This window comes from Dunckerocampus dactyliophorus, chromosome 1, assembly GCF_027744805.1.
Source record: "Dunckerocampus dactyliophorus isolate RoL2022-P2 chromosome 1, RoL_Ddac_1.1, whole genome shotgun sequence".
Lineage (NCBI taxonomy): Eukaryota > Metazoa > Chordata > Actinopteri > Syngnathiformes > Syngnathidae > Dunckerocampus > Dunckerocampus dactyliophorus.
This window is the reverse complement of record NC_072819.1, coordinates 16,571,867-16,595,721: the sequence shown is the minus strand read 5'-3', so window position 1 is coordinate 16,595,721 and position 23,855 is coordinate 16,571,867. Positions and strand designations below refer to the sequence as shown.

Genomic DNA, 23,855 nt, shown 5'->3' with positions numbered 1-23,855 from the left:
AGAGCGGCAGACTCTGTTGGGATGCTATTGTGGCTCCGTCTGCCGGTGGATATTATGTTATATATTCTGAAATTTTAACATAATTAATTAATTAAAAAGTTAGTTACCGCCACTAACGCGTTATTTTTGACAGCCCTAATTGCGATTCCCCGCCCAGCCCCTCGCCCTCACCCAGCCCTAGTTACGGTTGAGTCGAACATTGTATAGTGGCTATCCTGCCCTCATGTAGTCACTCGTGTATGGGTATGGGAGACTGTTTTTGACACGCTCATAACATACAAACTGTCCTGATGCTTGTTGACGGTTTGGTGACATTCCCATTTAATGCTCAGAAAGTTACAACCAAAACAAGGCTACACTGATGCAAAAAAAGCAACATTCTCTACTTTTGAGAGACACTTTCAAGTTGCAGCTTTTCATGACATCATGAAGGAAAAACCTCCTTCCTCATAGACATGTTACTGCCTCTGGCCCGCTCTTGGCTACATGAGCCTGCCCGAGTAGACAGCCCCCACTTCACGGAGGACAGGTACCAATTATCTGTCAGTCGGCTACAGACGTGACAGTTGTTTTTGTTTTTCCTTCAGTGAATAGGCTAACCTAGCATGATGCTACTGTTAGAATGTGACAGAATGTCAACGACAAAAAAAAACAACAAAAAAGTATACCATATGGACCGATTAATAGTCCTTGCATTGAATTGTATTGTTCCAGGTGCGTCTACTATCCAGCTTGAATAAAATCAGAACCGTGGTAAATGATACCAGGTTAATCACTGTAAAAATGTATTGTTACATTACCAGTCATAATAAAAAAAGTGTATTATTGTTTTTGCATATTAAAAGGTCCGCTATTAAAAATTAACAGCTTAAAAACAAAAAATCTTTTAAAGGGGCTTCGCTACACATCCTAAAATAAGATGCCAACTTGGGGGAGGTTTAAGTTTTAGAATATAATGTTTGCTTTTCTTCAGCAAGTAGGACAACCAAGCATGATGTTGCTGCTAAAATATGATTTAATGTTAACAGCTAGATCTTAGATTGTAGCTAGATTGTGAAAAGCAACATCTCAACTACATCATCAATGAACATAACAAAACAAACCTGCATTCAGTGTTAAAATGGCAAAGAAAAGCTTCTTACCACATTTCTTATTTGGTGTTCTGTCATGCTCTCCATCTGAGCTCAAGTCTTGACTGGTGGTCCATTGGTCATTTAGGCAAGGTGGTCCTATGGCCTTCTGAGGGGTTTTGGTGGGAGTGGACAAAGGGGTAGTCGAAGGGGTGTCTGGTGAGCTGAGGGAGACGCTTGAACTGTCGTCCTGTGCTGCCTTCCCATTGGGTACAGGACTGTCTCTCTCTCTGAACAGCTTAGCGCCATTTTTTGCCTTTTTGAACAACACAGAGGTCCGTCGCCCAACCCCGCCGGTGATGGGCCGCGTGGGGGTGCAATGATCTGACAGGCCGTTGGCCACCGCTGACCCCTCACTGTGCAAACTTGGCAGCGACGACAGTGATACCTCCTGGGTTTTAGTGCAAACAATATCCTCTGCAGTGCCGTGGTCCTCCAGCTTTAGGCGTTTGCAGAGCCAGCTTGTGTGGGACGGGGGCTGCGTCGTGATTGGCCGAAGGGTGGGAGGCTCCAGTGGTGCGTCTCCTAGCCGGGGAGGAGGGGCCGGCCCGGTGGGTTCCAGTGTGGGGGGCGAGGCTGGTTTGAAGTCTTCTGGAAGAATGGCGGGGAAAATAAAAGTGTCATTGTGCGTGCATTTAAAAACAACAATGCCACGGAGTATGTGGTGTGATGTGGTGGTATCCTAGTCACACTGGAGAATGGTGTCTTGTCTGCCAAAAAAAGTCTAACCACAACCCAATGACACATTAGGTGCACTGGAACCTCGAGCGTCAAACACTTTCTTCAACATAGAACCAGTTGTTCCCAGAAGAAATGATCTGTTCCAGGGTCAAACTGTAGCCAGCACTGTTAACAGTACAGGGCAATGTTCTAAGTAACTTGTAAGCATTTTCAACTGTCCTACAAGACATTTGTCACTGTTAATAATAAAATTAAAACAACAAATTACAGACTGAGATTACTACCTATGGTTGGGAGGGGAGTATCTTCACTTAAAGACTACCGACAGCTGACTTTCCAATGTACACTTTGTTATTCTTTTATTATTACAGGTGGTCCTCGTGTTTCATACACGCTCCATAAATTAATTAAAAACTTCAATTTGGAGGTAAACATGAGACTCGCTTGAGAACTAGCTACAGCGCTGTGCGCTGCACACTGGACTGTCATGACCATAATTAAAGATAAAGATCGCATTTTAATGTCTATTGGACATTGTGAGGATGATGAGGAGGTGGTCAATGAACAATATCTTTATTGCAAAACCAAAACAGACTACTGTCGACAAATTGAACTGTCCTCTCTGCAAGCAGCAGGACACATGGCACAATCACAGACGTTCGGAAAGCACAAAGCCGCTGATCCTTTGAAAGCGACAGTAATAACTAGTATATTGGTCTTAATATTGACATGTAAAGGTGGCTAGTGATTGACTTTTATTTTTTTGTTACTGTTTCATTTAATTCTTGTATTTAGTGTTTTAGTACTGTATTTTAAGTCCTTTGTGTGTTCGCTTCACAGTGTGTGTGACTTAGAAGTTAAAGAAACAAGAAGGGAGAAACTTTTGGAGATGAAATAGAGAACTTGAAGAACATGGCCTTAAGACATGGAGATGAAGGCTGGTTGCCTTCAATAACAGAATGGTAAGTTCTGGTAAGATTTTATAGCCTGTTTGATTGTATATGTGGCCGCATGTCGAGGATAAATTTGCGCTGTATAGCGCTGTGAAAAGATGTTTATATAACATGTATAATGCTTTGCAGCCTTGTTGCTAGGGTGGAATAGTGTTTACAAGGCATTACACGACCAAAACACGACCGACATCAGTCTAGGAAGGGAACTCGTATATAACCCAAGGACTACTTCTATTGTCAACTTAAGTTATATTGTATATTGTACACCTTTCCTCTCCCCTTTTGGAGGGGCATCACAAAAAAACACACCTCTGGAATGGATGCTTTTGATGCTCACTGAGGCATTTCAACTCTAATATTTTTCTTTTGGGGGTATATTTTTCCCGTACATTCTCTAATTACAAATCACAACCAAATGGGTGCTAGACTGTAGAGGTTCCACTGCATTCTACCAGTATGTGCACATACAATTTTGAGACGAGTGAAAAATTAACAATGCTCTCACAACTGTACATGGTACCACGACGAGATTTAAATGACGCCACAGATCACAAAAAAGTATCAGCCCAACCACCCCGCCCTCTTCTAAGACGAGCACGAGGCTGTCCGAAGGAGACAATCCCGGGAGTCGGAAGTGGGATGATATGGCATGACTGGTACGATACGTGGCCAAATGGAGTGGTGAGTCCATGAGATTGATGTGTAAAAGGTGAGCAGAGTGCACTTGGGAGAGAGGAGTTGTGAGGCAGCCATGGCTAACGAGACTCTGTGGGCCCCTACTTACTAGACTGGAGACAGTGGGGTGGTTTGGGTTGGTGCGTGGGGGGGACCCTGGCTCAATTACCTGAGGACAATGTTCCGTTAGCTCATGTTCACAACTGGTCTCATTGGAAAAAACTGGGTTCAAAGGAAAAGGAAAAGTAACATGCATGCAGTATCTTGACAAAAGTCTGTATGTCCCTCGCATTTCAGCAAGCATTTTATTATATCTCAAAGGAAAATATAGTACTATAAAAAGTAAACTTAGACATACTTTAGAGTAGTCGGTGTAGAGCTTGTATAGCAGTATACATTTACTATCCACTGAAAATGACTCAACATACACCCATTAATGTGTACATAGCTGACAACACCTGAGAAATTGCGTCTTTGGTGTGAAGTACTATTGTTAGCTAGCACTGCCTTATTGGGCATGGAATTCACCAGAGCCTCACAGGTTGCTAATGGAATCGTCTTTCACTTGTCCACAATGACATCTTTGGTTGATCTGGTGAATGTCAGACACCCTGTGCTCCTCCACCTTCCTTCCTTCCACTTGAGGATGCCTCACAGATGCTTAACTGGGTTCAGGTCTGGAGGAGACATACATGACCACTCCATCACCTTCATCTGCAGCTTTCTCACTTTGGGCTCACTTTCTGCTTCACAATGTCACAGTACTTGTTGGCCTTCATGTTTCTCCTCAAAGAACCACATCTCCCCAGTGCCAGCAGCACTGATGCAGCCCCAGACTGCGACGCTAACACCGCCATGCTTGACTGTAGGCATGACAATTATCTTGCTACCCACGTGTTGCCAGCTATTTAGACAATGTATACTAAATCGATACTGTCGTAAAAGCTATACACTGACTACTCTGAAGTATATCCAACTTTACTTCCTTTAATATTGTCCCTTTGACAAGATATACTGTCGTGAAAATGGTTCCTGAAATGTGAGGGGTTTACTCACTTCTGGGAAACACAGTAGGTAATTTTTCTGGAAACACAACAGCTTGTGACATCACTCACCTTTGTCTGAGGATGCAAGGCCGTTTTCTGCCTTGACCTCATCTGCCTTGTCATCATCATTCTCCTCCTCCTCTTCCTCATCATCATCGTTGTTGTCATTGTTGTCCTCTTCGGTGCTGTCTTCTTTGAGACGCCCGTTGTGAAGGCCGTAGCGGTGTTGCTGCCCTTGCCGGTACCGAATGCTGTTGATCTCGCGGCGGAGCAGGCGCATGCGTCGGGTGCGGGCGCCACTGCATCGCATTGAGCTGACATAGTCCAGCTTGTCCAGCAGCTCCTTCAGTTGCTCCTCCACACTCATATGGAGACGATTGTCTGGGTCCAGCATGCTGTCCACTGGACAGGGAAGCACAATTTGCAGGAGCAATATTTTCCACTCAGACTCAATGAATAAGAATTAAAGCCAGGGAAATGTAAAAGGTTCTCGACTAAACCAACAAGGTTGAGCGGGGAAAAAAACCCTTCACATTAGCTAGCATCAGCCTTCAATTGTATAACTGTCTACAATCATCCTGAATAAAAGGATGATTAATGTCAGAACTCTTGATTTGTTATTACAAAAGGGGAAAAAAGGGGAAAACCAGCACTGTTTCACTGTTGTGAAAACTGCACGTTTCCTGACGAAACACATAAGTCAGTAATGTTTGACTGATGCTGACAAACAGAAAATGGAAATAAAAATGCGCACTACATACAGAATGATATATAAATTGCAATGCATTATATGTCATGTTATACATACTGTTAATCCTGCATCTTACCATCCTCCCACGTGCAGCTGTAAAACTCTCGCTTGTGGGGCGACTCTGGCAAATGCATGCCCGTGTTGGGCTCCAGGCCCGTGTTGGTGGCCTGTCGCTGTGCGTGGCGCAACACGGCTCCCCCTAGGTCCCGGAGACGTAATGCGGCCCGGTGGAAGACCGTGTCCTTGGTGTTGTACAGGAGGCAGTTGGACACCATCAGGTTGAAGTCAGCTTCCAGGTCAGCCACAGAGCGGTAGGCATGACTTTCAAGCTTGGAGCGCATGGTGGAAAAGTCCATGGGCTGGCTTATGAACTCTAGGTAGTCTGGGACCTGAGGAGAAGACATTAAGGAAGACAATAAGCATTCAATGAGTATAGGTTGAGCTAGACCCCATAGTTCCACCTGAAACTGAATTCTACATTTTGGGACAATTGTATGCTTCCAACTTTGCATTGACAGTGAAAGTTTTAGAAAAACTGACCTCTGTGGTGTCGACCGGCTCTGCAAAGATCTGGGCTGTGTCCTTCTCCTGCAACTGGTCCAAGGTTGAGCGGAGCAGTAACAGCATTGGAGTCAGCTGCATGTCCAGAGCCGCCTGATGGACTTTGATCTGCCATTGTACAAAGACATACAAGTGAGAGGAAGATTACACCAGTCAATCCAAGATAATCCATCTTTGATTCAAAGTGCTCATGACACCAAAACATATTTAGGTCATGATAATCAATAAATCAATGAATCGCATGATAAACAAAAATGAAGTCTATCATTTTTCCAGCCTGGATAAATTGACATACGCATGCGTGTATGTTTTCCTCCTCCCTCTCTACCACACAGGCTGGATGACAGGAGGTTTCACTCTGTGCCTCTGTCTTAACAACAGGGCGCGTTGGTTCTATAGTGGAATGAACTGAGTAAGTGAACTCTCCTGTCAGTAACTCAGTCTCTTTGTCTCATGACGAGAGGTGGGGCTATAAGTGAGCTCACACACAGCAGCAGCACTCTTAGGGCCCTATGATTTCCGCAGAACAGAATTGCAGATGGAATCGGCCAATAAAAACGGAATTTACTGTTAAACGCAGAAACTGTGGACTAGCTGTTCCTCTGGTCGGGTCAGAACCATCTGGAGCTGAACCCGCTCAAGACTGTGGAGATGACAGATGATCTCTCGGGACCTGAAGTGGTCCTCCCACATAGACACTGGAGTTATGCTCTTAAATGTTTGATTAGCTGATGAACAGCCTGTTTCAGTTTAATGTTGTTTTTTTTTACTCAAAAAAAAAAGTTTCACTGCAATTTCTTCTTTTTACATTTTGTTCCACTCAGAACCTCCTCAGAAGAGGCAAAATGTAAATCGTGCAATTTTTCAACTGATCTTAAGATTTTGATCAGGGAACACACACACACAGACACACACACACACCCTTATATAACAGTTCCCAGTTGACCTTCCTAAAAGCACTTTTAAAACTAAATTCCAGCATTAATGCTATATTTTGGACAACACACTTCCAATACACTATTGTGGGACCTCTGAGACGTATTTAAAATTGCTGAAAAATAGCATAATATGGGCGATATGCAGTAGCCTTACTCCATGTTACCTGTTCTCGTTTAAGTTTCTCCCTTTTACGTATGAGCTCCACCAGCAGTCTGGCCTTCTCAAGGTCGTGCCGAAGCTTCTGCCAGTATCTCAGCGCTTCTCTGGCGGCAGACACTTTTTCATCCACCTCAGGCTGCCAAAAATAAAAAATTGTTTCATAGAATGAATTTAATTTCCAATTGCTGTAAATTATTACGATAAGATGGAACAAGAAAGAAAGAAAATGCAACAGGGGTGAAAAATAACTTAAAAGATGTCATTGTGAATCCTGGGCCTGACCTGTTCAGTGTTCCGTTGGGACTGGACGTTACAGTGCAAACGCCGGACGAGTGGCACACCGCTGCGGGACTGACGCTTCAATAGCCAGTAACTATGCAGCCTCTGGATGAAATGGTTCTTCTTTTGGAAAATTATACCTTTGCAGATGGCATTCAACCTGTGTACAGCACAAAATTCCACTGTAAACCTCAGCTTTACAGGTGCCATGTCTGGTGTGCAGGCTGTTTATTGTGGTAAAGATGTCACAATGGGGGTATTAGATAGTTGAGCCAATTCCAGCCAACCAGTGATACCACAAGCATTTTTTTTCTGACAGAGAAAAAGGACGCACTGTTGACTCAGTCTCAACTAAGTTGAGGTCAAAAGAAGAACATGACATCAGCTATGATGGTTACTTTTCCCCAATTAATCAATCTAGGAAATTTAGCAGATAATTTTAAGTGTTAATTTGATTTATTTATTTACTTTTTATGTACTTTTTTTGCTAAATTCCCTTCAAAATGCACAATTTACAGCGTCCGATAGGATTAGGATACCAATCTTATAATAATGTCTGTTTTCATCTACAGTTGCTAAGACTAAGGTTAACTGCTACTAGTATGCTACAAATATGAATGAAGGCACAAAAGCAATGGTTTCTAACGTGAATGCCACAGCCCCAGTGTGAGAATATTTCGGTTTTAAACACAATTGTAACAAGGTGAGCCCATGGACACCGACGACCTGATATGAAAGAAGGGAAATACGACCAACTTGCATGCACACCCTGGACCAAAACTGTTTAATTTGTACATCAACGACATTTGTAAAGTAACAAAGGACTTAAAATTGGTATTATTCGCGGATGATACCACCGCTTTCTGTCCTGGTGAAAGCACACAAGAACTCATTAAAAAGGTCAAGGATGAAATGGTCATATTAAAGTCATGGTTTGATAGGAACAGATTATCCCTGAATTTAAGTAAAACTAAAATAATGCTATTCGGTAATAGCAGAAAGGATACGTACGACCAAATACAAATTAATGGAGTGGATATTGAAAAAGTGGAAGAATATAAATTCCTTGGGGTTGTAATAGATGAAAAAATGAGTTGGAAATCTCATATTAAATATATACAACAAAAGGTGGCGAGAAATATCTCTATATTGAATAAAGCAAAATATGTTCTTGACCAAAAATCACTCCACACTCTGTACTGTTCCTTAGTATTACCATATCTAACGTATTGTGTGGAGATATGGGGTAATAATTACAAAAGCAATCTTCACTCACTCACTGTACTGCAAAAAAGATCTGTAAGGATCATTCACAATGCCAAGTATAGAGAACATACAAACCCTCTATTTTTTAAATCGCAGATATTAAAATTTGCAGATTTAGTACACTTTCAAATCGCTAGAATAATGTTTAAAGTTAATAACAACTCGTTACCCAAAAACCTCATACAGTATTTCTCAATCAGAGAGGAGAAATATGATCTTAGAGGAAAATTAAACTTAAAACATTTATACGCGAGAACTACGCTGAAAACCCACAGCATTTCCGTGTGTGGAATTAAATTATGAAACGCATTGAGTAAGGAACTAAAACAATGTACAGAGATGAGCAAATTCAAAAAACAATACAAGCAGTTGATGTTTGCTAAATACAAGGCAGAAGAGTCCTGATTGTTCTGTCAGGTTTGTTATGTTTTTGTTTTTTTGTTTATAAAAAAAGTTATTTATTTATTTATTATTATTATTATTATTATTATTATTATTATTATTAATGTATATGTATATATATATTTAATTTTTTTTTTTTTTTGGGAGGGCTGTCTTACCGTTATCTATTATGTATTATCCTGACTATCACAGAAAACACGACATGGAATGCAGGAAGTGAACTACATGTACTGTACTAGATGTAGAATGGATGGGGGGTAGGATTAAATAAGCTTTGCTTCTTCCTACTCCTTTTGGACATGTGGAACTGTCAAAGAATGATTCATGAGATGTATTCCATTGTAACCTTCATGTTCAAATAAACTAAACCAAACCAAACCAAACCAGAATGATTCATGAGATGTATTCCATTGTAACCTTCATGTTCAAATAAACTAAACCAAACCAAACCAAACCAAACCACCTGACAAACAACAATCCTGTCCAGATTTCCCTTCCCTAGACAGGTGCAAACTAAGTGCAGCAGAGCCTTCGTCCCGACAGTCAACACTCACTGAGCCGTTTGGTTGGCAAAGTAAATATAAACAAAACAGCGCAAAATAAATGCTCCTCTGTGAATCACCACCTTATCGTGGTGGAGGGGTTTGAGTGCCCGAGTGATCCTAGGAGCTACATGCCCCTAGTAGGGTCTCACAAGGCAGACAGATCCTAGGTGACGGGCCAGACCAAGAGTGATTGAGAAGACCCTATGAATAAAAGCAAGAGGAGTGACCGCACCTCACCCGGACGTGGTATACCGAGGCCTCACCCTGGAGCCAGGCCCGGGTGAGGGCCTCACAGGCGAGCGCCTGGTGGTCGGGCCTTCACCCGTGGGGCCCAGCCCGAAGAAGCCACACGGGATCTCTCCCTGGTAGACCCGCCACCTAAAGGGGCAAGCATAAGGGTCCGGTGCTATGTGTTTTGGGTGGCGGTCGAGGGCGGCCAAATCTGGTTCTTGAGACATGGAATGTCACTTTGCTGGAAGGAGCCCGAACTTGTACGAGAGGTTGAGACATTCCGACTAGACATAGTCAGACTCAGCTCTACCCACAGTTTGGGTTCTGGAACCAAACTCCTCGAGAGGTGCTGGACACCTTGTTCTACTCTGGAGGTGCTGCAGGGGAGAGGCGGCGAGCTGGTGTGGACTTATTAATAGCCCCCTGGCTCGGTGCCTCTGTGTGGGAGTCATCCCCGGTGAATGGGAGGGTCATTTCCCTACGCCTTCGGGTTGGGAAAATGGTCCTGACTGTCGTTTGTGTGTATGCGCCAAACAGCAGTTCAGAGTACCCAGCCTTCAGAGGGGTGCTGGAGAGCACCCTAACTGGTGACTCCGCTGTTCTACTGGGAGACTTCAAGGCCCATGTGGGCAATGACAGTGCTACCCGGAGGGGCGTGATTGGGAGGAACAGCGTCCCCGATCTGAACTTGTGCAGTGTGATGTTATTGGACTTCTGTGTGGACCACAGTTTGTCCATAACAAACACCATGTTCGAACATAAGGATGTCCACAAGTGCACTTGGCACCAGGACACCCTAGGCCGCAGGTCTATGATCGACTTTGTCGTCGTATCACCAGACCTGCGTCCGCGTGTTCTGGACACGCAGGTTAAGAGAGGGGCTGAGCTGTCAACTGATCATCAGCTGGTGATGAGTTGGATTAGACGGTGGGGAAGGATGCCTGACAGACCTGGGAGACCCAAACGTCTAGTGAGGGTGTGCTGGGAAAGTCTGGCAGAGTCTCCTGTTCGTCGAGTCTTCAATCAATCCCAGGGGAGGACGAGGATATAGAGTCCGAATGGGCTGTATTCCGTGCCTCCATTGCTGAGGCATCGGAGCTGCGGACGCAAGGTGGCCGGTGCCAGTTGTGGCGGCAAGCCCCGTACCCGTTGTTGGACACCAGAAGTCAGGGCTGCCTTCAAGCTGAAGAAGGAGTCCTATTGAGCATGGATGGCTTGTGGGACTCCTGAAGCAGTTGACAAGCACCGGCAGGACAGGCGTCTCGCGGTTTCGGTAGTGATCAAGGCAAAAACTCGGGTGTGGGAGAAGTTCGGTGAGGCCATGGAGCACGACTTTTGGTCGGCCTCGAAGAGGTTCTGGCAAACCGTTTGACGCCTCAGAAAGGGGAAGCAGTGCCCGGTCCACACTGTCTACACTGACCTGCTGACCTTGACTGAGGATATAGTTGGATGGTGGAAGGAATACTTTGAGGCCCTTCTCAATCCCACTGACATACCTTCCAAAGAGAAAGCAGAGCCAAAGGACACGGGGCAAGCATAAGGGTCCGGTGCTATGTGTTTTGGGTGGCGGTCGAGGGCGGCCAAATCTGGTTCTTGAGACCATGGCAGAGGTATCTGGGGTAGTCAAAATGCTCCCCAGAGGCAAAGCTCCGGCGATGGACGACTTTCGCCCTGAATTCCTCAAGGCTTTGGATGTTGAGGGACTGTCTTGGCTGACATGTCTCTTCAACATTGCATGGCAGTCAGGAACAATACCTCTGGATTGGCAGACCAGGGTGGTGGTCCCCCTTTTCAAGACGGGTGACCGGAGGGTGTGTTCTAACTATAGGGGGATCACACTCCTCAGCCTCCTTCGGAAAGTCTATTCCCGGGTGCTGGAGAGAAGGGTACGGCCGTTAGTCAAACCTCGGCTACAGGAGGTGCAATGTGGTTTTCGTCCTAGTCACGGAACACTGGACCAGCTCTACACCCTTGCGAGGATACTGGAGGGCACATGGGAGTTTACCCAACCAGTCTACAGTGATTTGTGGATTTGGAAAAGGCATTCAACCATGTCCCTCGCGGTGTCCTGTGGGGGGTGCTATGTGATTGGTGGCGCGCTACTATGTGCCATTTGGTCCTTGTACAATCGGAGCAGGAGCTTGGTTCGCATTGCCAGTAGTAAGTCGAGCCCATTTCTGGTAAACGTTGGCGTCTGCCAAGGCTGCCCTTTATCACCGATTCTGTTCATAATTTTCATGGGCAGAATTTCTAGGCACAGCCAAGGTGTCAAGGGAGTCCAGTTCGGGGGCCTTAGGATCTCGTTTATGACTATTTGCAGACGATGTGGTCCTGATGGCCTCATCGGGCTGTGACCTTTATCGTTTACTGGGGAGGTTTGCATCTGAGTGTGAAGCTTCTGGGATGAAACTCAGCACATCCATATCTGAAGCCATGGTTCTCAGTCGGAAAAGGGTGGATTGCGCCCTCCGGGTTGGGAATGAGGTCTTGCCCCAGGTGTAGGAGTTCAAGTATCTCGGGGTCTTGTTCACGAGTGAGGGAAGGTTGGAGCATGAGGTCGATAGGCGGATCGGCGCAGCGTCTGCAGTAATGCAGTCACTGTACGGGACCGTCGTGGTGAAGAGAGAGCTGAGCCGGAAGGCAAAGCTCTCAATTTACTGTTTGATCGATGTTCCCACCCTCACCTATGTTCATGAGCTTTGGGTTGTGACCGAAAGAATGAGATCGCGGATACAAGCGGCTGAAATGAGTTTCCTCCGTAGGGTGGCTGGACTCACCCTAAGAGATAGGGTGAGGAGCTCAGTCATCCGGGAGGTGCTCAGAGTAGAGCCGCTGCTCCTTCACATCGAGAGGAGCCAGATGCCTCCCAGACGCCTCCCTGGTGAGGTGTTCTGGGCATGCCCAGCCGGGAGAAGGCCCCGGGGCAGACATAGGACACGCTGGTGGGATCATGTCTCACAGCTGACCTGGGAACGCCTTGGTGTCCTCCCGGTGGAGCTGGAGGAGGTGGCCGGTGACCGGAAAGTCTGGGCTTCCCTACTGGGACTGCTGACCCGGTGACCCGGACCCAGATAAGCGGAGGAAAATGGATGGATGGATGGACAGCGCAAAATGGTGCACACTCACAGACAGTGTCATTCGCTACATGTTAAGCCTTCCTGTTAAGGAATAATACTCAAGCACAATTGAAGCAGAATTTGTTTACAGAGACTTGATAGTCCATTTTATTTATTGTTTTTATTGTTGTGTGTGCTTTTTATTGGAGTGCTTTTTTTCTTAACAGACAGGGTCTATTTTTTTAAATTGTTTTTAGTTGCGATTTTTTATCTAAATGCAATTTTTGCTAAAAGAAACAGTAAATGTTATTTTCATTAGTTTTTTTGTTCTTTTTTTGTTCTTTTATTGTATGTATGTATGTATGTATGTATGTATGTTGTTTGTTTATTTCATTTATTGCTTTTGATACAGTATAGTCACATTATTATGCCATAAATGTATTATCATTACCTTAATGAAAAAATAAATATATAAAATAGTCTCAAATAATGTTGACAATAATATTGTTCAGCAATAATGTGACAGGTCTAGGTATGTTACTCATACAATATCCAGGTTAAAATGTTAATAAAAACATACCTGCTTGTGGGTATTTCAGGCACTATCACTTGTGGAGAAGAAGTATTCAGTGTTGTGGACCCCGTGTCCCTCTTCCCTTTCTTTTTGTCTGCCTTGCCATCGCCCTCAGATTTTCTGCCTTTCTTCGGCGTAGCAGGACCATCCGTGTAGGCACTCCGACCTCGACTGGCCCTGCCCCGGCTGCCCACCACACGTCCTTCGTTCTCCTCATCGGAGGTGGTGTCCTGGCTGGCGGGCGAATGAGTCTCGCAGTACGCAGTCTTCTTCACGGAGAAGGTGGTTCCGTTGACGTTTGTCTCTCGCACCGGGTCGATCTTCATGAACAGGCCGGCGCGCTGGGCACAGGTGACATGAAAGGCTGTGTAGCAGTTGGCCTTGTGGCACTGGATGGATGCCCCGCGGCCCTTCTGTTTACACAGGTAGCAGGTGAGCTTCCAGCGTGCTGGAGGAATGTTGTTGACGCCTTCCACCGGTTCCAGAAAGACAGTGTTGGCAAAACAGACTTCAGGGATCCATATAGCGCAGACTACATGTGCCCAGCAGCCGTCGCTGGTTTGCTTAAAGGCGCCGCCTCTGTTGGGGCACAGGATACAGTCAACGGGTTTCTGCGGGGACTGAAGACAGCAGCGGCACAGCCACTGGCCCTCTGGGATGTAGGGAACACCGTAGCATTCCTGGTGCACGGCCAGGTTACAGGCGTCACAGAAGAGGATGACGTTGCTGTTGAGGCACTCGTCGTCCAGGCACACGCAGCAGAAGGCGTCATCATCAATGTTCTGAGAGGGTACCCGGACGCGCGCCTCCCGGTATGACTCATCCTCAAGACGGTCCACCAGCAGCTCAAAGACATCCGGGGAGAGTGGGGAGCAGCCCTCTGCCGTCCGGCCATTGTTGACTATCTCCAGCCAGGCGGCGTCTTCTTCGTCCATGTCGTACTCAGCCACAGTTTCCTGCTCCTCTGATGAGCGTTCAATGTAACGGTAGTAAGCTGTGGGCAGAGGAGGTGCCTCAACAGGGGTGAAAGTCTCTACGACACGAAAAGAAGGCTTGGGGAGGGGTGTGAGGTGATTGTGTGCTGCATTCAACTTTTCGGGTGTTTGAGCACGGGCGCAGTGGTTCTTTGAAGGTTGCGGCGACTTAAAAGGCGTTTTACATTTGGAGTCTTTCCAACGGCCACGTGACGGCGTGGCGGGTTTGCTGACAGTCTGTGGGGTGCTGACAGGAGGTGATGGCTGCTCACTGTTCTCCTTGTTACTGTTACACTCGCTGATGTCCTGTGCCGTCATCTCGTCCTCAGTTATGACGACCAAGGGTTCTAAAACGGAGATCCGGTGAAGCCGACCCTCCAGCTCCACCTCCACGACCTTCTGGGCCTGCGCGTAGCTCAGCGTCTCCCTGCTCGGAGCCACTTTGAGGCTGTAAGGGGATGGGGATCGCTGACGGGTACCGCCCCCACCGCCACGACCATTGGCTGGTGTCCCCTTGGACTTTTTCGCATCGGCTCCACTTCCTGGGGCCACATGGCCTTTTCGCCGTGGTTTCCTCATAGGCCAGCGATCACACCGTGCCTCCTGGTCATTCAAAATGAACCACAATGACAGTTGAGAACATCATTATTATAGTACAGTACATGACACATACACAGCATGGGTATTTAAAGTGTGTCCCAGTGGCCATTTGCAGCACACAGCAAATTCTTTCGTGGCCTGTGGAACATTCTGAAAATACAATTAAACAAGAAAGCTACACGCAAAATTTAAAAAAGGTTGAAACCTTGATGTGAATACAGTCATCCCTCATTTAGCGCGGTTAATTGATTCCGATCGCGACCGTGATTAGTGAATTTCAGCAAAGTAGGATTCAATATTAATAAATTGAATATTTTCATAGTTACTGCATAGAAAACCTGTTTACGATCTTCTAAATGCAGTTTTTTTTTTTTTAGATTAGAGCGCTCTAGACATTAAATAACACCCATATAGTCACCTTTCCATTTGTATTACCCAAAATAGTAGATATAATCAGAGAAAATAAGACATTTAGACATACATAAGATAACATTGACTCACATCTTAGTAGTTCCTTGTTTTTTTCTGGATAGCATACTTCTCATCAGTGTATTGTAATGTCGGCTTTAAATGGCTTTAAGCTCATATTACCGACTATAGTAGACATGATAAGAGTAAATAAGCCATTTAAGACGTAAATAAAACTCCTGTTTATTTGTGTCACAGTAAATTTGTTCCCTAGCGGACCTTTATGGTGGGCAGACAGATGTGTAGAGGACAACAAGTGACGTCTGAGGTGCAGAATTGAGTTTTAGCTTGTCATGGGTTATGACCCCAACAGTAGCCGTGTTATTATGATGATGACTGTTATTGCGTGCTATTATTATGGTGATTATTTTATTATTATTACTGGGCCTGTTGTAAGATCATTTATCATTGTCTCACTGAACACCGACACCTAGTGGCCAATGTAGAATACAGTACTACATTCACAATAAGAATGCTTCTTCTGCCTAGTATTTGTATTTTAGTTCATTTAGCTTTTTTTATGCTTAATCTTTAATTTAGGCCAAGAATAAGTATTACTTGCCTATATATTTTTAAACTAATAATAGGCCGTATTCAACCACAAAACTACGATCATTAATTCCTTTGTGAAAAACCATGATAGAGCGAGGGTGCTATGTTTGAAGCGCGATGTAGCAAGGGACAACTTTAATACCACAGATAATATGATTTGTCAACAGATGCAGTCAGTGTCTTGTACAGTGGTGTGATTTCTTATTTTTTTGTATGTTTGCCACACTTAAATGTTTCAGATCATCAAACCAATTTAAATATTAGTCAATGACAACACAACTGAAAACAAAATGCAGTTTTTAAATGAAACTTTTTAATATTAAGGGAGAAAAACATCCAAACCTACATGGCCCTGTGTGAAAAAGTGATTTCCCCCTAAACCTAATAACTGGTTGGGCCACCCTTACCAGCAACAACTGCAATCAAGTGTTTGCGCTACCTTGCCATTAGTCTGTTATGGCACTGTGGAGGAATTTTGGCCCACTCATCTTTGCAGAATTGTTGTAATTGAGCCACATTGGAGGGTTTTCCAGAATGAATCGCCTTTCATGCTACAACATCTCAATAGGATTCAGTTCAGGACTTTGACTAGGCCATTCCAAAGTCTGCATTTTGTTTTTCCTGAGGCATTCAAAGATGGACTTGCTGCTGTGTTTTGGATCATTGGCTTGCTTCAGAACCTATGTTGGTTTCAGCTTGAGGTCACGAACAGATGGCCGGACATTCTCCTTCGGGATTTTTTGGTAGACAGCAAAATCCATGGTTCCAGCAAGTCTCCCAGGTCCCGAAGCAGCAAAAAAGCCCCAGACCATCACACTACCACCACCATATTTTACCGTTGGTATGATGTTCTTTTTCTGAAATGCAGAGTTACTGTTACGCCAGATGTAATGGGACACACACCTTCCAAAAAGTTCAACTTTTGTCTTGTCAGACCACAGAGTATTTTCCCAAAGGTCTTGGGGATCATCAAGATTATCGTCTTGGAACTCAGCCATGCATGCCGTTTTTGCTCAGTGTCTTTCTTATGGTGGAGTCATGAACACTGACCTTAACTGAGGCAAGTGAGGCCTGCAGTTCTTTGGATGTTGTTATGGGCTCTTTTGTGACCTCTTGGATGAGTCGTCGCTGCGCTGTTGGGGTCATTTTGGTTGGTCGGCCACTCCTGGGAAGGTTTACCATTGTTCCATGTTTTCGCCATTTGTGGATAATGGCTCTCACTGTGGTTCGCTGGAGTCTCAAAGCTTTAGAAATGGCTTTATAACCTTTTCCAGACTGATAGATCTTAAATTACTTTCTTCCTGGGGGGACAATCACTTTTTCCACACAGGCACATGTAGGTTTGGATTTTTTTCTTCCTTAATAATAAAAAAAAGTTTAATTTAAAAACTGCATTTTGTGTTCAGTTGTGTTGTCATTGAGAGAGAAAGAGAGACAGAGACAGATATAATATCTATCAAGTGACATAAAAACATTTCACTACACCTTTTTTTTTTTGGAAAAACATGCACCGGAATCATCTGTCTGCCCTGTTGGCAGGAGTTGAAGAAAAGGCAGAGAGAAAGGCATTTAAGGTAAATTAATGCATTTGTTGCTCAAGACTGTGAAAACGACCCTAATGTTGACATTATTAACAACAGTAAATTTTAATATTTAAAAAAATGCGACACAGCAGACTGACGCCACTGTGTCGTGCGTTATTACAAAATGTGGCAGAAACATTTTTTTTTTAATATTTAAATTTACTGTCGGTAATAATGTCAAGATTAAACTCGTTATCACAGGCTTAAACAACAAATGCATTAATTAACTTGAAATGCCTTTCTCTCTGCCTTTTCTTCCACTCCTTATCTGTCAAGTGCCAACAGGGCAGACAGGTGATTCCAGTGCACGTTTTATCAAAATAAAGTGTAGTGAAACATTTTTATGATATTTGATAGATATTTTATTTCAAATTAATTGTGGTCAATATGTAAATAATAGGCTATACATGTATCCAGCACAGGGGCGCTCACACTTTTTCAGCCTGTGGGCGACTTTGTCCCAAAGATCTACCTCCTATAATAAACATAGAGAATATATTTATTTATTTATTAATATGAGTATTTATGTACATTGTACGTGTATATCAGGGGTGCGCACAATCAAAATGATCTGCCTCTTACTATAAAACTTATAGCATATTTAAAATCTAACAGGTAAACTTTGCAACTATTTTACTAAATATTAGTATTTCACATTCAAAGTTTCATAGTTTACAGGTCATCAAAATATACTGCTCAAAAAAATTAAAGGAACACTTCAAAAACACATCAGATCTTAACTTAGGGGAAAAATGATCTTGAATATCTTTCCTGATAATAAGTGGGTGATGTATTAGTAACAAAATGATGCCACATCATTTGATAGAAATGAAAATGATCACCCTATAGTGGGGGGAAATCAAAGACACCCCAAAATGAAAGTGAAAAAATGATGCAGCAGACTGGTCCATTTGGCTAAAATGTCATTGTAGCAATTCAAAATGATTCTCAATAGTTTGTGTGGCACCCACGTGCTTGTACGCATGCCTGACAACGTCGGGGCATGCTCCTAATGAGACTACGGATGGTGTCCTGGGGGATCTCCTCCCAGATCTGGACCAGGGCATCAATGAGCTCCAGTCTGAGGAGCAACCTGGCGGCGCCAGATGAACCTACACATAATGTCCCAGAGGTGTTCTATTGCGTTTAGGTCAGGTGAACGTGGGGGCCAGTCAACGGTATCAATTCCTTCATCCTCCAGGAACTACCTGCATACACTAGCCACATGAGGTCGGGCATTGTCGTGGACCAGGAGGAACCCAGGTCCCACTGCACCAGCGTAGGTTCTGACAAGGGGTCCAAGGATTTCATCCCGGTACCTAATAGCAGTCAGGGTGCCATTATCTAACCTGTAGAGGTCTGTGCATCCTTCCAGGGATATGCCTCCCCAGACCATCACTGACCCACCACCAAACCGGTCATGCTGAATGATGTTGCAGGCAGCATAACATTCTCCACGGCATCTCCAGACCCTTTCACGTCTGTCGCATGTGCTCAGGTTGAACTTGCTCTCATCAGGGAAGAGCACAGGGCACCAGTGGTGTAGTTGCCAATTCTGGTGGTCTATGGCAAATGCCAATGGAGCTCTATGGTGCTGGGCAGTGAGCACAGGGCCCACTACAGGATGTCGAGCCCTCAGGCCACCCTCATGGAGCCTGTTTCTGATTGTTTGGTCAGAAACATTCACACCAGTGGCCTGCTGGAGGTCATTTTGTAGGGCTCTGGCAGTGCTCATCCTGTTCCTCCTTGCACAAAGGAGCAGATACCGATCCTGCTGAGGGTTGAAGGACCTTCTACGGCCCTGTCCAGCTCTCCTGGAGTAACAACGTAACAACAACAGCTGTCTCCTGGAAACTCCTCCATGCGTCCAGGTACCGCAGTGACGCCCTGGTCCAGATCTGGGAGGAGATCCCCCAGGACACCATCCGTAGTCTCATTAGGAGCATGCCCCGACATTGTCAGGCATGCGTACAAGCACGTGGGGGCCACACAAACTACTGAGAATCATTTTGAGTTGCTACAATGACATTTTAGCAAAATGGACCAGTCTGCTGCATCATTTTTTCACTTTCATTTTTGGGGTGTCTTTGATTTCCCCCCCCTACAGGGTGATCATTTTCATTTCTATCAAATTATGTGACATCATTTTGTTACTAATACATCACCCACTTATTATCAGGAAAGATATTCAAGATCATTTTTCCCCCAGTTTAGATCTGATGTGTTTTCGAAGTGTTCCTTTAATTTTTTTGAGCAGTGTAGTTTATATCGTTCAGTAATTCACAATTCAAATCAATACGGCAATAAAGATAATTACAAATAATTCCTCAATAACTGAACAGATAACTTTTGTTATAGATATCGGCATTTTACTGCTAGTTAGTTTATCCGTAATCCTAACACAATACAACAATAATAAAGATGAAAGTTGCATTATCCATGTGTGGGTGCCAACATTTGTTCTCCACCTTTTTTATGCCACAGCACAAGATCAAATCAGGAAGGGGCTTAATGTCAGCTGACTGATGTCATATGACATCTACGAAGTGAGGGTTATGATGCAGGTGACACGCGACCAACACTGCCTTTGCAACTGCCGTAATGGGCACCCCTGATATAGCATATACTGTATGTCCATTCATATACTGTATTACTTGTTTATTATGTTACGTATCGATCCGATCCTTTTTTTTTTTTTTTTAAATAAGCTTTTGTTACAAACATGAATTTTTGGAATTGAATATGTTCTTGAAAATAGCTCTTAAAAGCATTACAAATAATGTAACCAAAGTATTGCTGAATTTACTTTTTTATTACACAGCATGACCAACAATATTGTTTGGCTTTTGGAACAAACTTCTGTGAGTCAGGTCCCTAATCCAATAAAAGTCCATCCCATAAAAGATAAAATTGGAAAAAATGGTCGTGCAAAATACTTATAGGGTAGGACTAATCATTTGACATGGTTATAGACCAATTTGTGGTGTGATTTAGAATATATGACCTTTTTTTTTTTTAACAAACTATTTTTAACCATTTCACTTTTCCCCAAATATTCTGTTTTAATCTTTTAGAATTCCGTTTTTTTTTACCTTTTACACTTATTTTACCACCATAGAGTGTGTGCTTTTTGGGTTAGTGAATAAAATGTCCATGAATGAAATGCAAAAATCCTTACATTTATTGATGCGATACATCATTGGCCCATTTGTCTGGATCGGCCCGATCTCGTGACGGAAGCCGATATTATCCGATCTTCAAAATACAGCGGATCGGCAGCCGATCCCAATCCTGAAGATCAGATCGGGACATCCCTAATAAGTAACCCAAAATAGAATGAAATATGCAAAAAATATTGCCACAGTGTATCCCGCCTCTCGCCAGTCAGCAGGGATAGGCTCCAGCTCTCCTGTGACCCGAATGTGGACAAGCGATAGTAGAGCCCTATAGTTTCCACGTTAACAGAATCGCGGACGGAGTCACGGAATTGGTCAATAAAAACGGAATCTCCTGTTAAACGCGGAATCTTGCAGATATTGACGTATTGTGAAAGAAATTCTGTAATTGTGAGGAGAAGCAACATTTGTGTGAGGAAATATTTCCCCAGCGGGCCGCTCATTCATAGCGGCATGTCCTCAACACCAACCAGCCCCCTCCTGAAGTACTGTAAGTCTGCAAAAACACTCTTCACTCAGCACAGTACAGCAATGGCCAGTGTAAACTGGCTGGGTTAGCTTAGTTTAGCGGAACATGCTCGCGCGACAGAGTGTGCCAAAATTGTATTTTCGGTCATGTAAATGAAAGTTTTAGGATGCCCATGGCACCCAGCTAGCTATCTCAATTAGTAACTATAAAAATTTTCAACACACACCACACTTCCGACCTTCAAAATAAGAGCGGCACACATCCTGTAATAGTAGCTTACATTAATAAAACAACTGCATCTTCAACTACATCTTCTTTAACCACAAGCACAGATATGTTTGTTGACAATACTCTAGCAATGAAAAGTTAGAAAAATACTGGGCAAAATTGTCCAATTATGTATTGCATCAATAAATGTAAGGACTTTTGCATTTATTTAACATTTTATTCACTGACAGAAGTAAATACACAATCTATGGTGATAAAATAATTGTAAAAAGAAAAACAAAAAAATGAAAACGGAAAAAGCAGAATTTAGAAAAAATATATAACGGATGGACATTCCTACACATATATTGATGTTACATGTATTCACTTCCCACAGGGGACTTGCTTGAGGTTGCAGAATTACTTTCATAAACTGTAACTAACAATTTAACACTAATCGGAGGGTAGTCACAACACCAAAAGCTCTGAGCCAATCAACTTTCCGGAAAATGTGACTGATCACTCGTAAGCCAATCACCTTGAAGAACGCCGCAGCCTGTGTCCCTATTTCAGGAGTACACAGTCAGCCATATTTACAGTTTAAAAACACAATAAATAAGCGGGTTATGGTCAACGTTCAGTCTTGTAATTCTGAAGCATTGACGTGGGTCCATTTTTGAGTGAGGGACGTGTAATGACAGAGCTTCGGTATAATATTTTTATTAACTAGCCAGGCTGCTAACTTCATATGATGTTTCTAACCTTAGCTGCCTTATTTCTACGTTAACAGAGACAAGAAACAATATAAATAGTAAGCATTAAAGTATTAGTAACATAGCAATACGCAATCCTTACCTATTATGGTAACCGGGTGGCACAAGTAGATCCACAGTCGGCGGTTTCTTGAGCAATGGTTGCCAACCAAGCCTGTGGTCTGTACTCCAATAGCCACAAGCTAACTTACTGTTTGTTGCAACAGCCGGTGTGTCGTTTTATTTATTAACGCGGCCGTCCCTCCATAAAACGCCGACGAGGGTCTGTGCGCTAGGATCCATAGATTCGACGAGCGGACTAGTTACATTTCCGCAATAATCTTGTAACAAACAATGTAATGTCGACCTAATTTTGTAGTAAGCTAGCTAGCTCACTTGCGAATGTAGCGTACTCGGCTACATTAGTGCTGGCATGCAACTTCCGTGCACATCAAATAAAAGTACTACACAAAAAACCCGCAATTGGCCATATTGAAGTAATCGATCTTTAACATTCATCAACACTTAAGGTATCGTGTTGGTTAAATATATTGATTTGACAAGTATTGCAATAAATACTGGCATAATACTCGCGCTCGAGCGCTTCGGTCTACTTTAATTTGAACATGAAATTCTTGATTTCCGCTTCTACCATTTGACCCCGCCTCACCATGATTTTGGCGCCCAGACTAATAAACAGAGCCAAACATGACAACAGCAACAAATAAACAAGACACGTACACATGTACGCTTCAGTAATACAATTGTATATTCTAAAGTTGACACAAAGCATTCAAATGGCAAATTGAATCCGCAAAGAATTGACTGTGTGCAACATAATTCCGCATGTGAACGGAGGGTTTTTGTGCCAAAATTAAATATCAAATCGATTAAATGATACGTAAATCTATTGGAATTAAATATCATTTGGTTGCAAAAATTCGTAAATTCATATATTTAACACATCAACAAATTTTTTCAGTTGCAATTTAATAAACTAATTCACAATTTCATTTTTTCTCTTCTCACTTCTTGTTACCTATGTATTGACACAAAAAAAAACCTTCCTTGTAAATGCACAAGATAATTAACATTTAAAAAATATCAACATTTGGGGAGTGACAGACATTTGTCTTAAAATTAACTCATTAAGTGGACCAGCACAAAACAGTACACTACCAGTCAAAAGTTTGGAAACACTTTCGGATTCAATGGTATAAGAAGTGTGTCCAAATGTTTGTTTTACTGGTAGTGTAGATGTGTATGATTCAATAATAATTGTGTATTCTAAAGTTGACACAAAGCATTGAAACTGCAAATTAAACTACTAAAATTAAACCCCCAATGAATGATCTGGGTGCAACAGTGTATCATTTATTCAGCAGTCACCCAATGTATAGAGGTTTTTGGCAAAATTGTCAATTAAATAACTTAAAAATGTATATTAATCTGGTAAATTGTTGATTCATTCAAATATCACCTGAAACATCTGTATTGAATGTATACATTTTTCTGCTTATTCAGATTTTTGAGTGTTAATTAATCAGCAGTTTATGTGACAATACATAAAAATAACATAAAAATTGACATAAAAATAGCTTTTGTGGAAGACATACAAATGTCTGCCTTAAAATGAAGTCATTACATTATACATAAGGTTGTATAGAAAATGACCCCCAAAAAATGTCATAGTCCGTCTGACATTACATATCATGTACTTGGGGTGATATTAATGCTAATACTATACTACAGTATTTGGGAATTGAGCACACACATTCTGATGTTTAATTTGCACAGAAATGTAATGAGCAAGGAAGTTTTACACC

At 43.1% G+C, this 23,855-nt stretch overlaps 1 protein-coding gene across 4 annotated transcripts in view; it reads right to left on the bottom strand.

Annotated features, from left to right (window-relative positions):
- The window catches only part of brpf3b (bromodomain and PHD finger containing, 3b), a 28,270-nt gene extending 5,988 nt beyond the window's left edge, over positions 1–22,282 (bottom strand). For 3 of the 4 annotated variants that reach the window (XR_008572986.1, XM_054792876.1, XM_054793077.1), the window contains exons 1-8: positions 22,133–22,282; positions 13,255–14,825; positions 7,178–7,334; positions 6,900–7,031; positions 5,777–5,905; positions 5,313–5,625; positions 4,555–4,887; positions 1,143–1,721 (exon numbers count right to left, since the gene is read on the bottom strand). Coding sequence is in view for 3 of the 4 variants with exons in the window: in XM_054792876.1 (XP_054648851.1) it covers positions 1,143–1,721; positions 4,555–4,887; positions 5,313–5,625; positions 5,777–5,905; positions 6,900–7,031; positions 7,178–7,334; positions 13,255–14,801 (3,190 nt within the window). In the remaining variant the exon portion in view is untranslated. The remainder of the gene's footprint in view (positions 1–1,142; positions 1,722–4,554; positions 4,888–5,312; positions 5,626–5,776; positions 5,906–6,899; positions 7,032–7,177; positions 7,335–13,254; positions 14,826–22,132) is intronic. The other variant, XM_054792946.1, reaches the window with a different exon arrangement.
- Between the last annotated feature and the right edge of the window lie 1,573 nt (positions 22,283–23,855).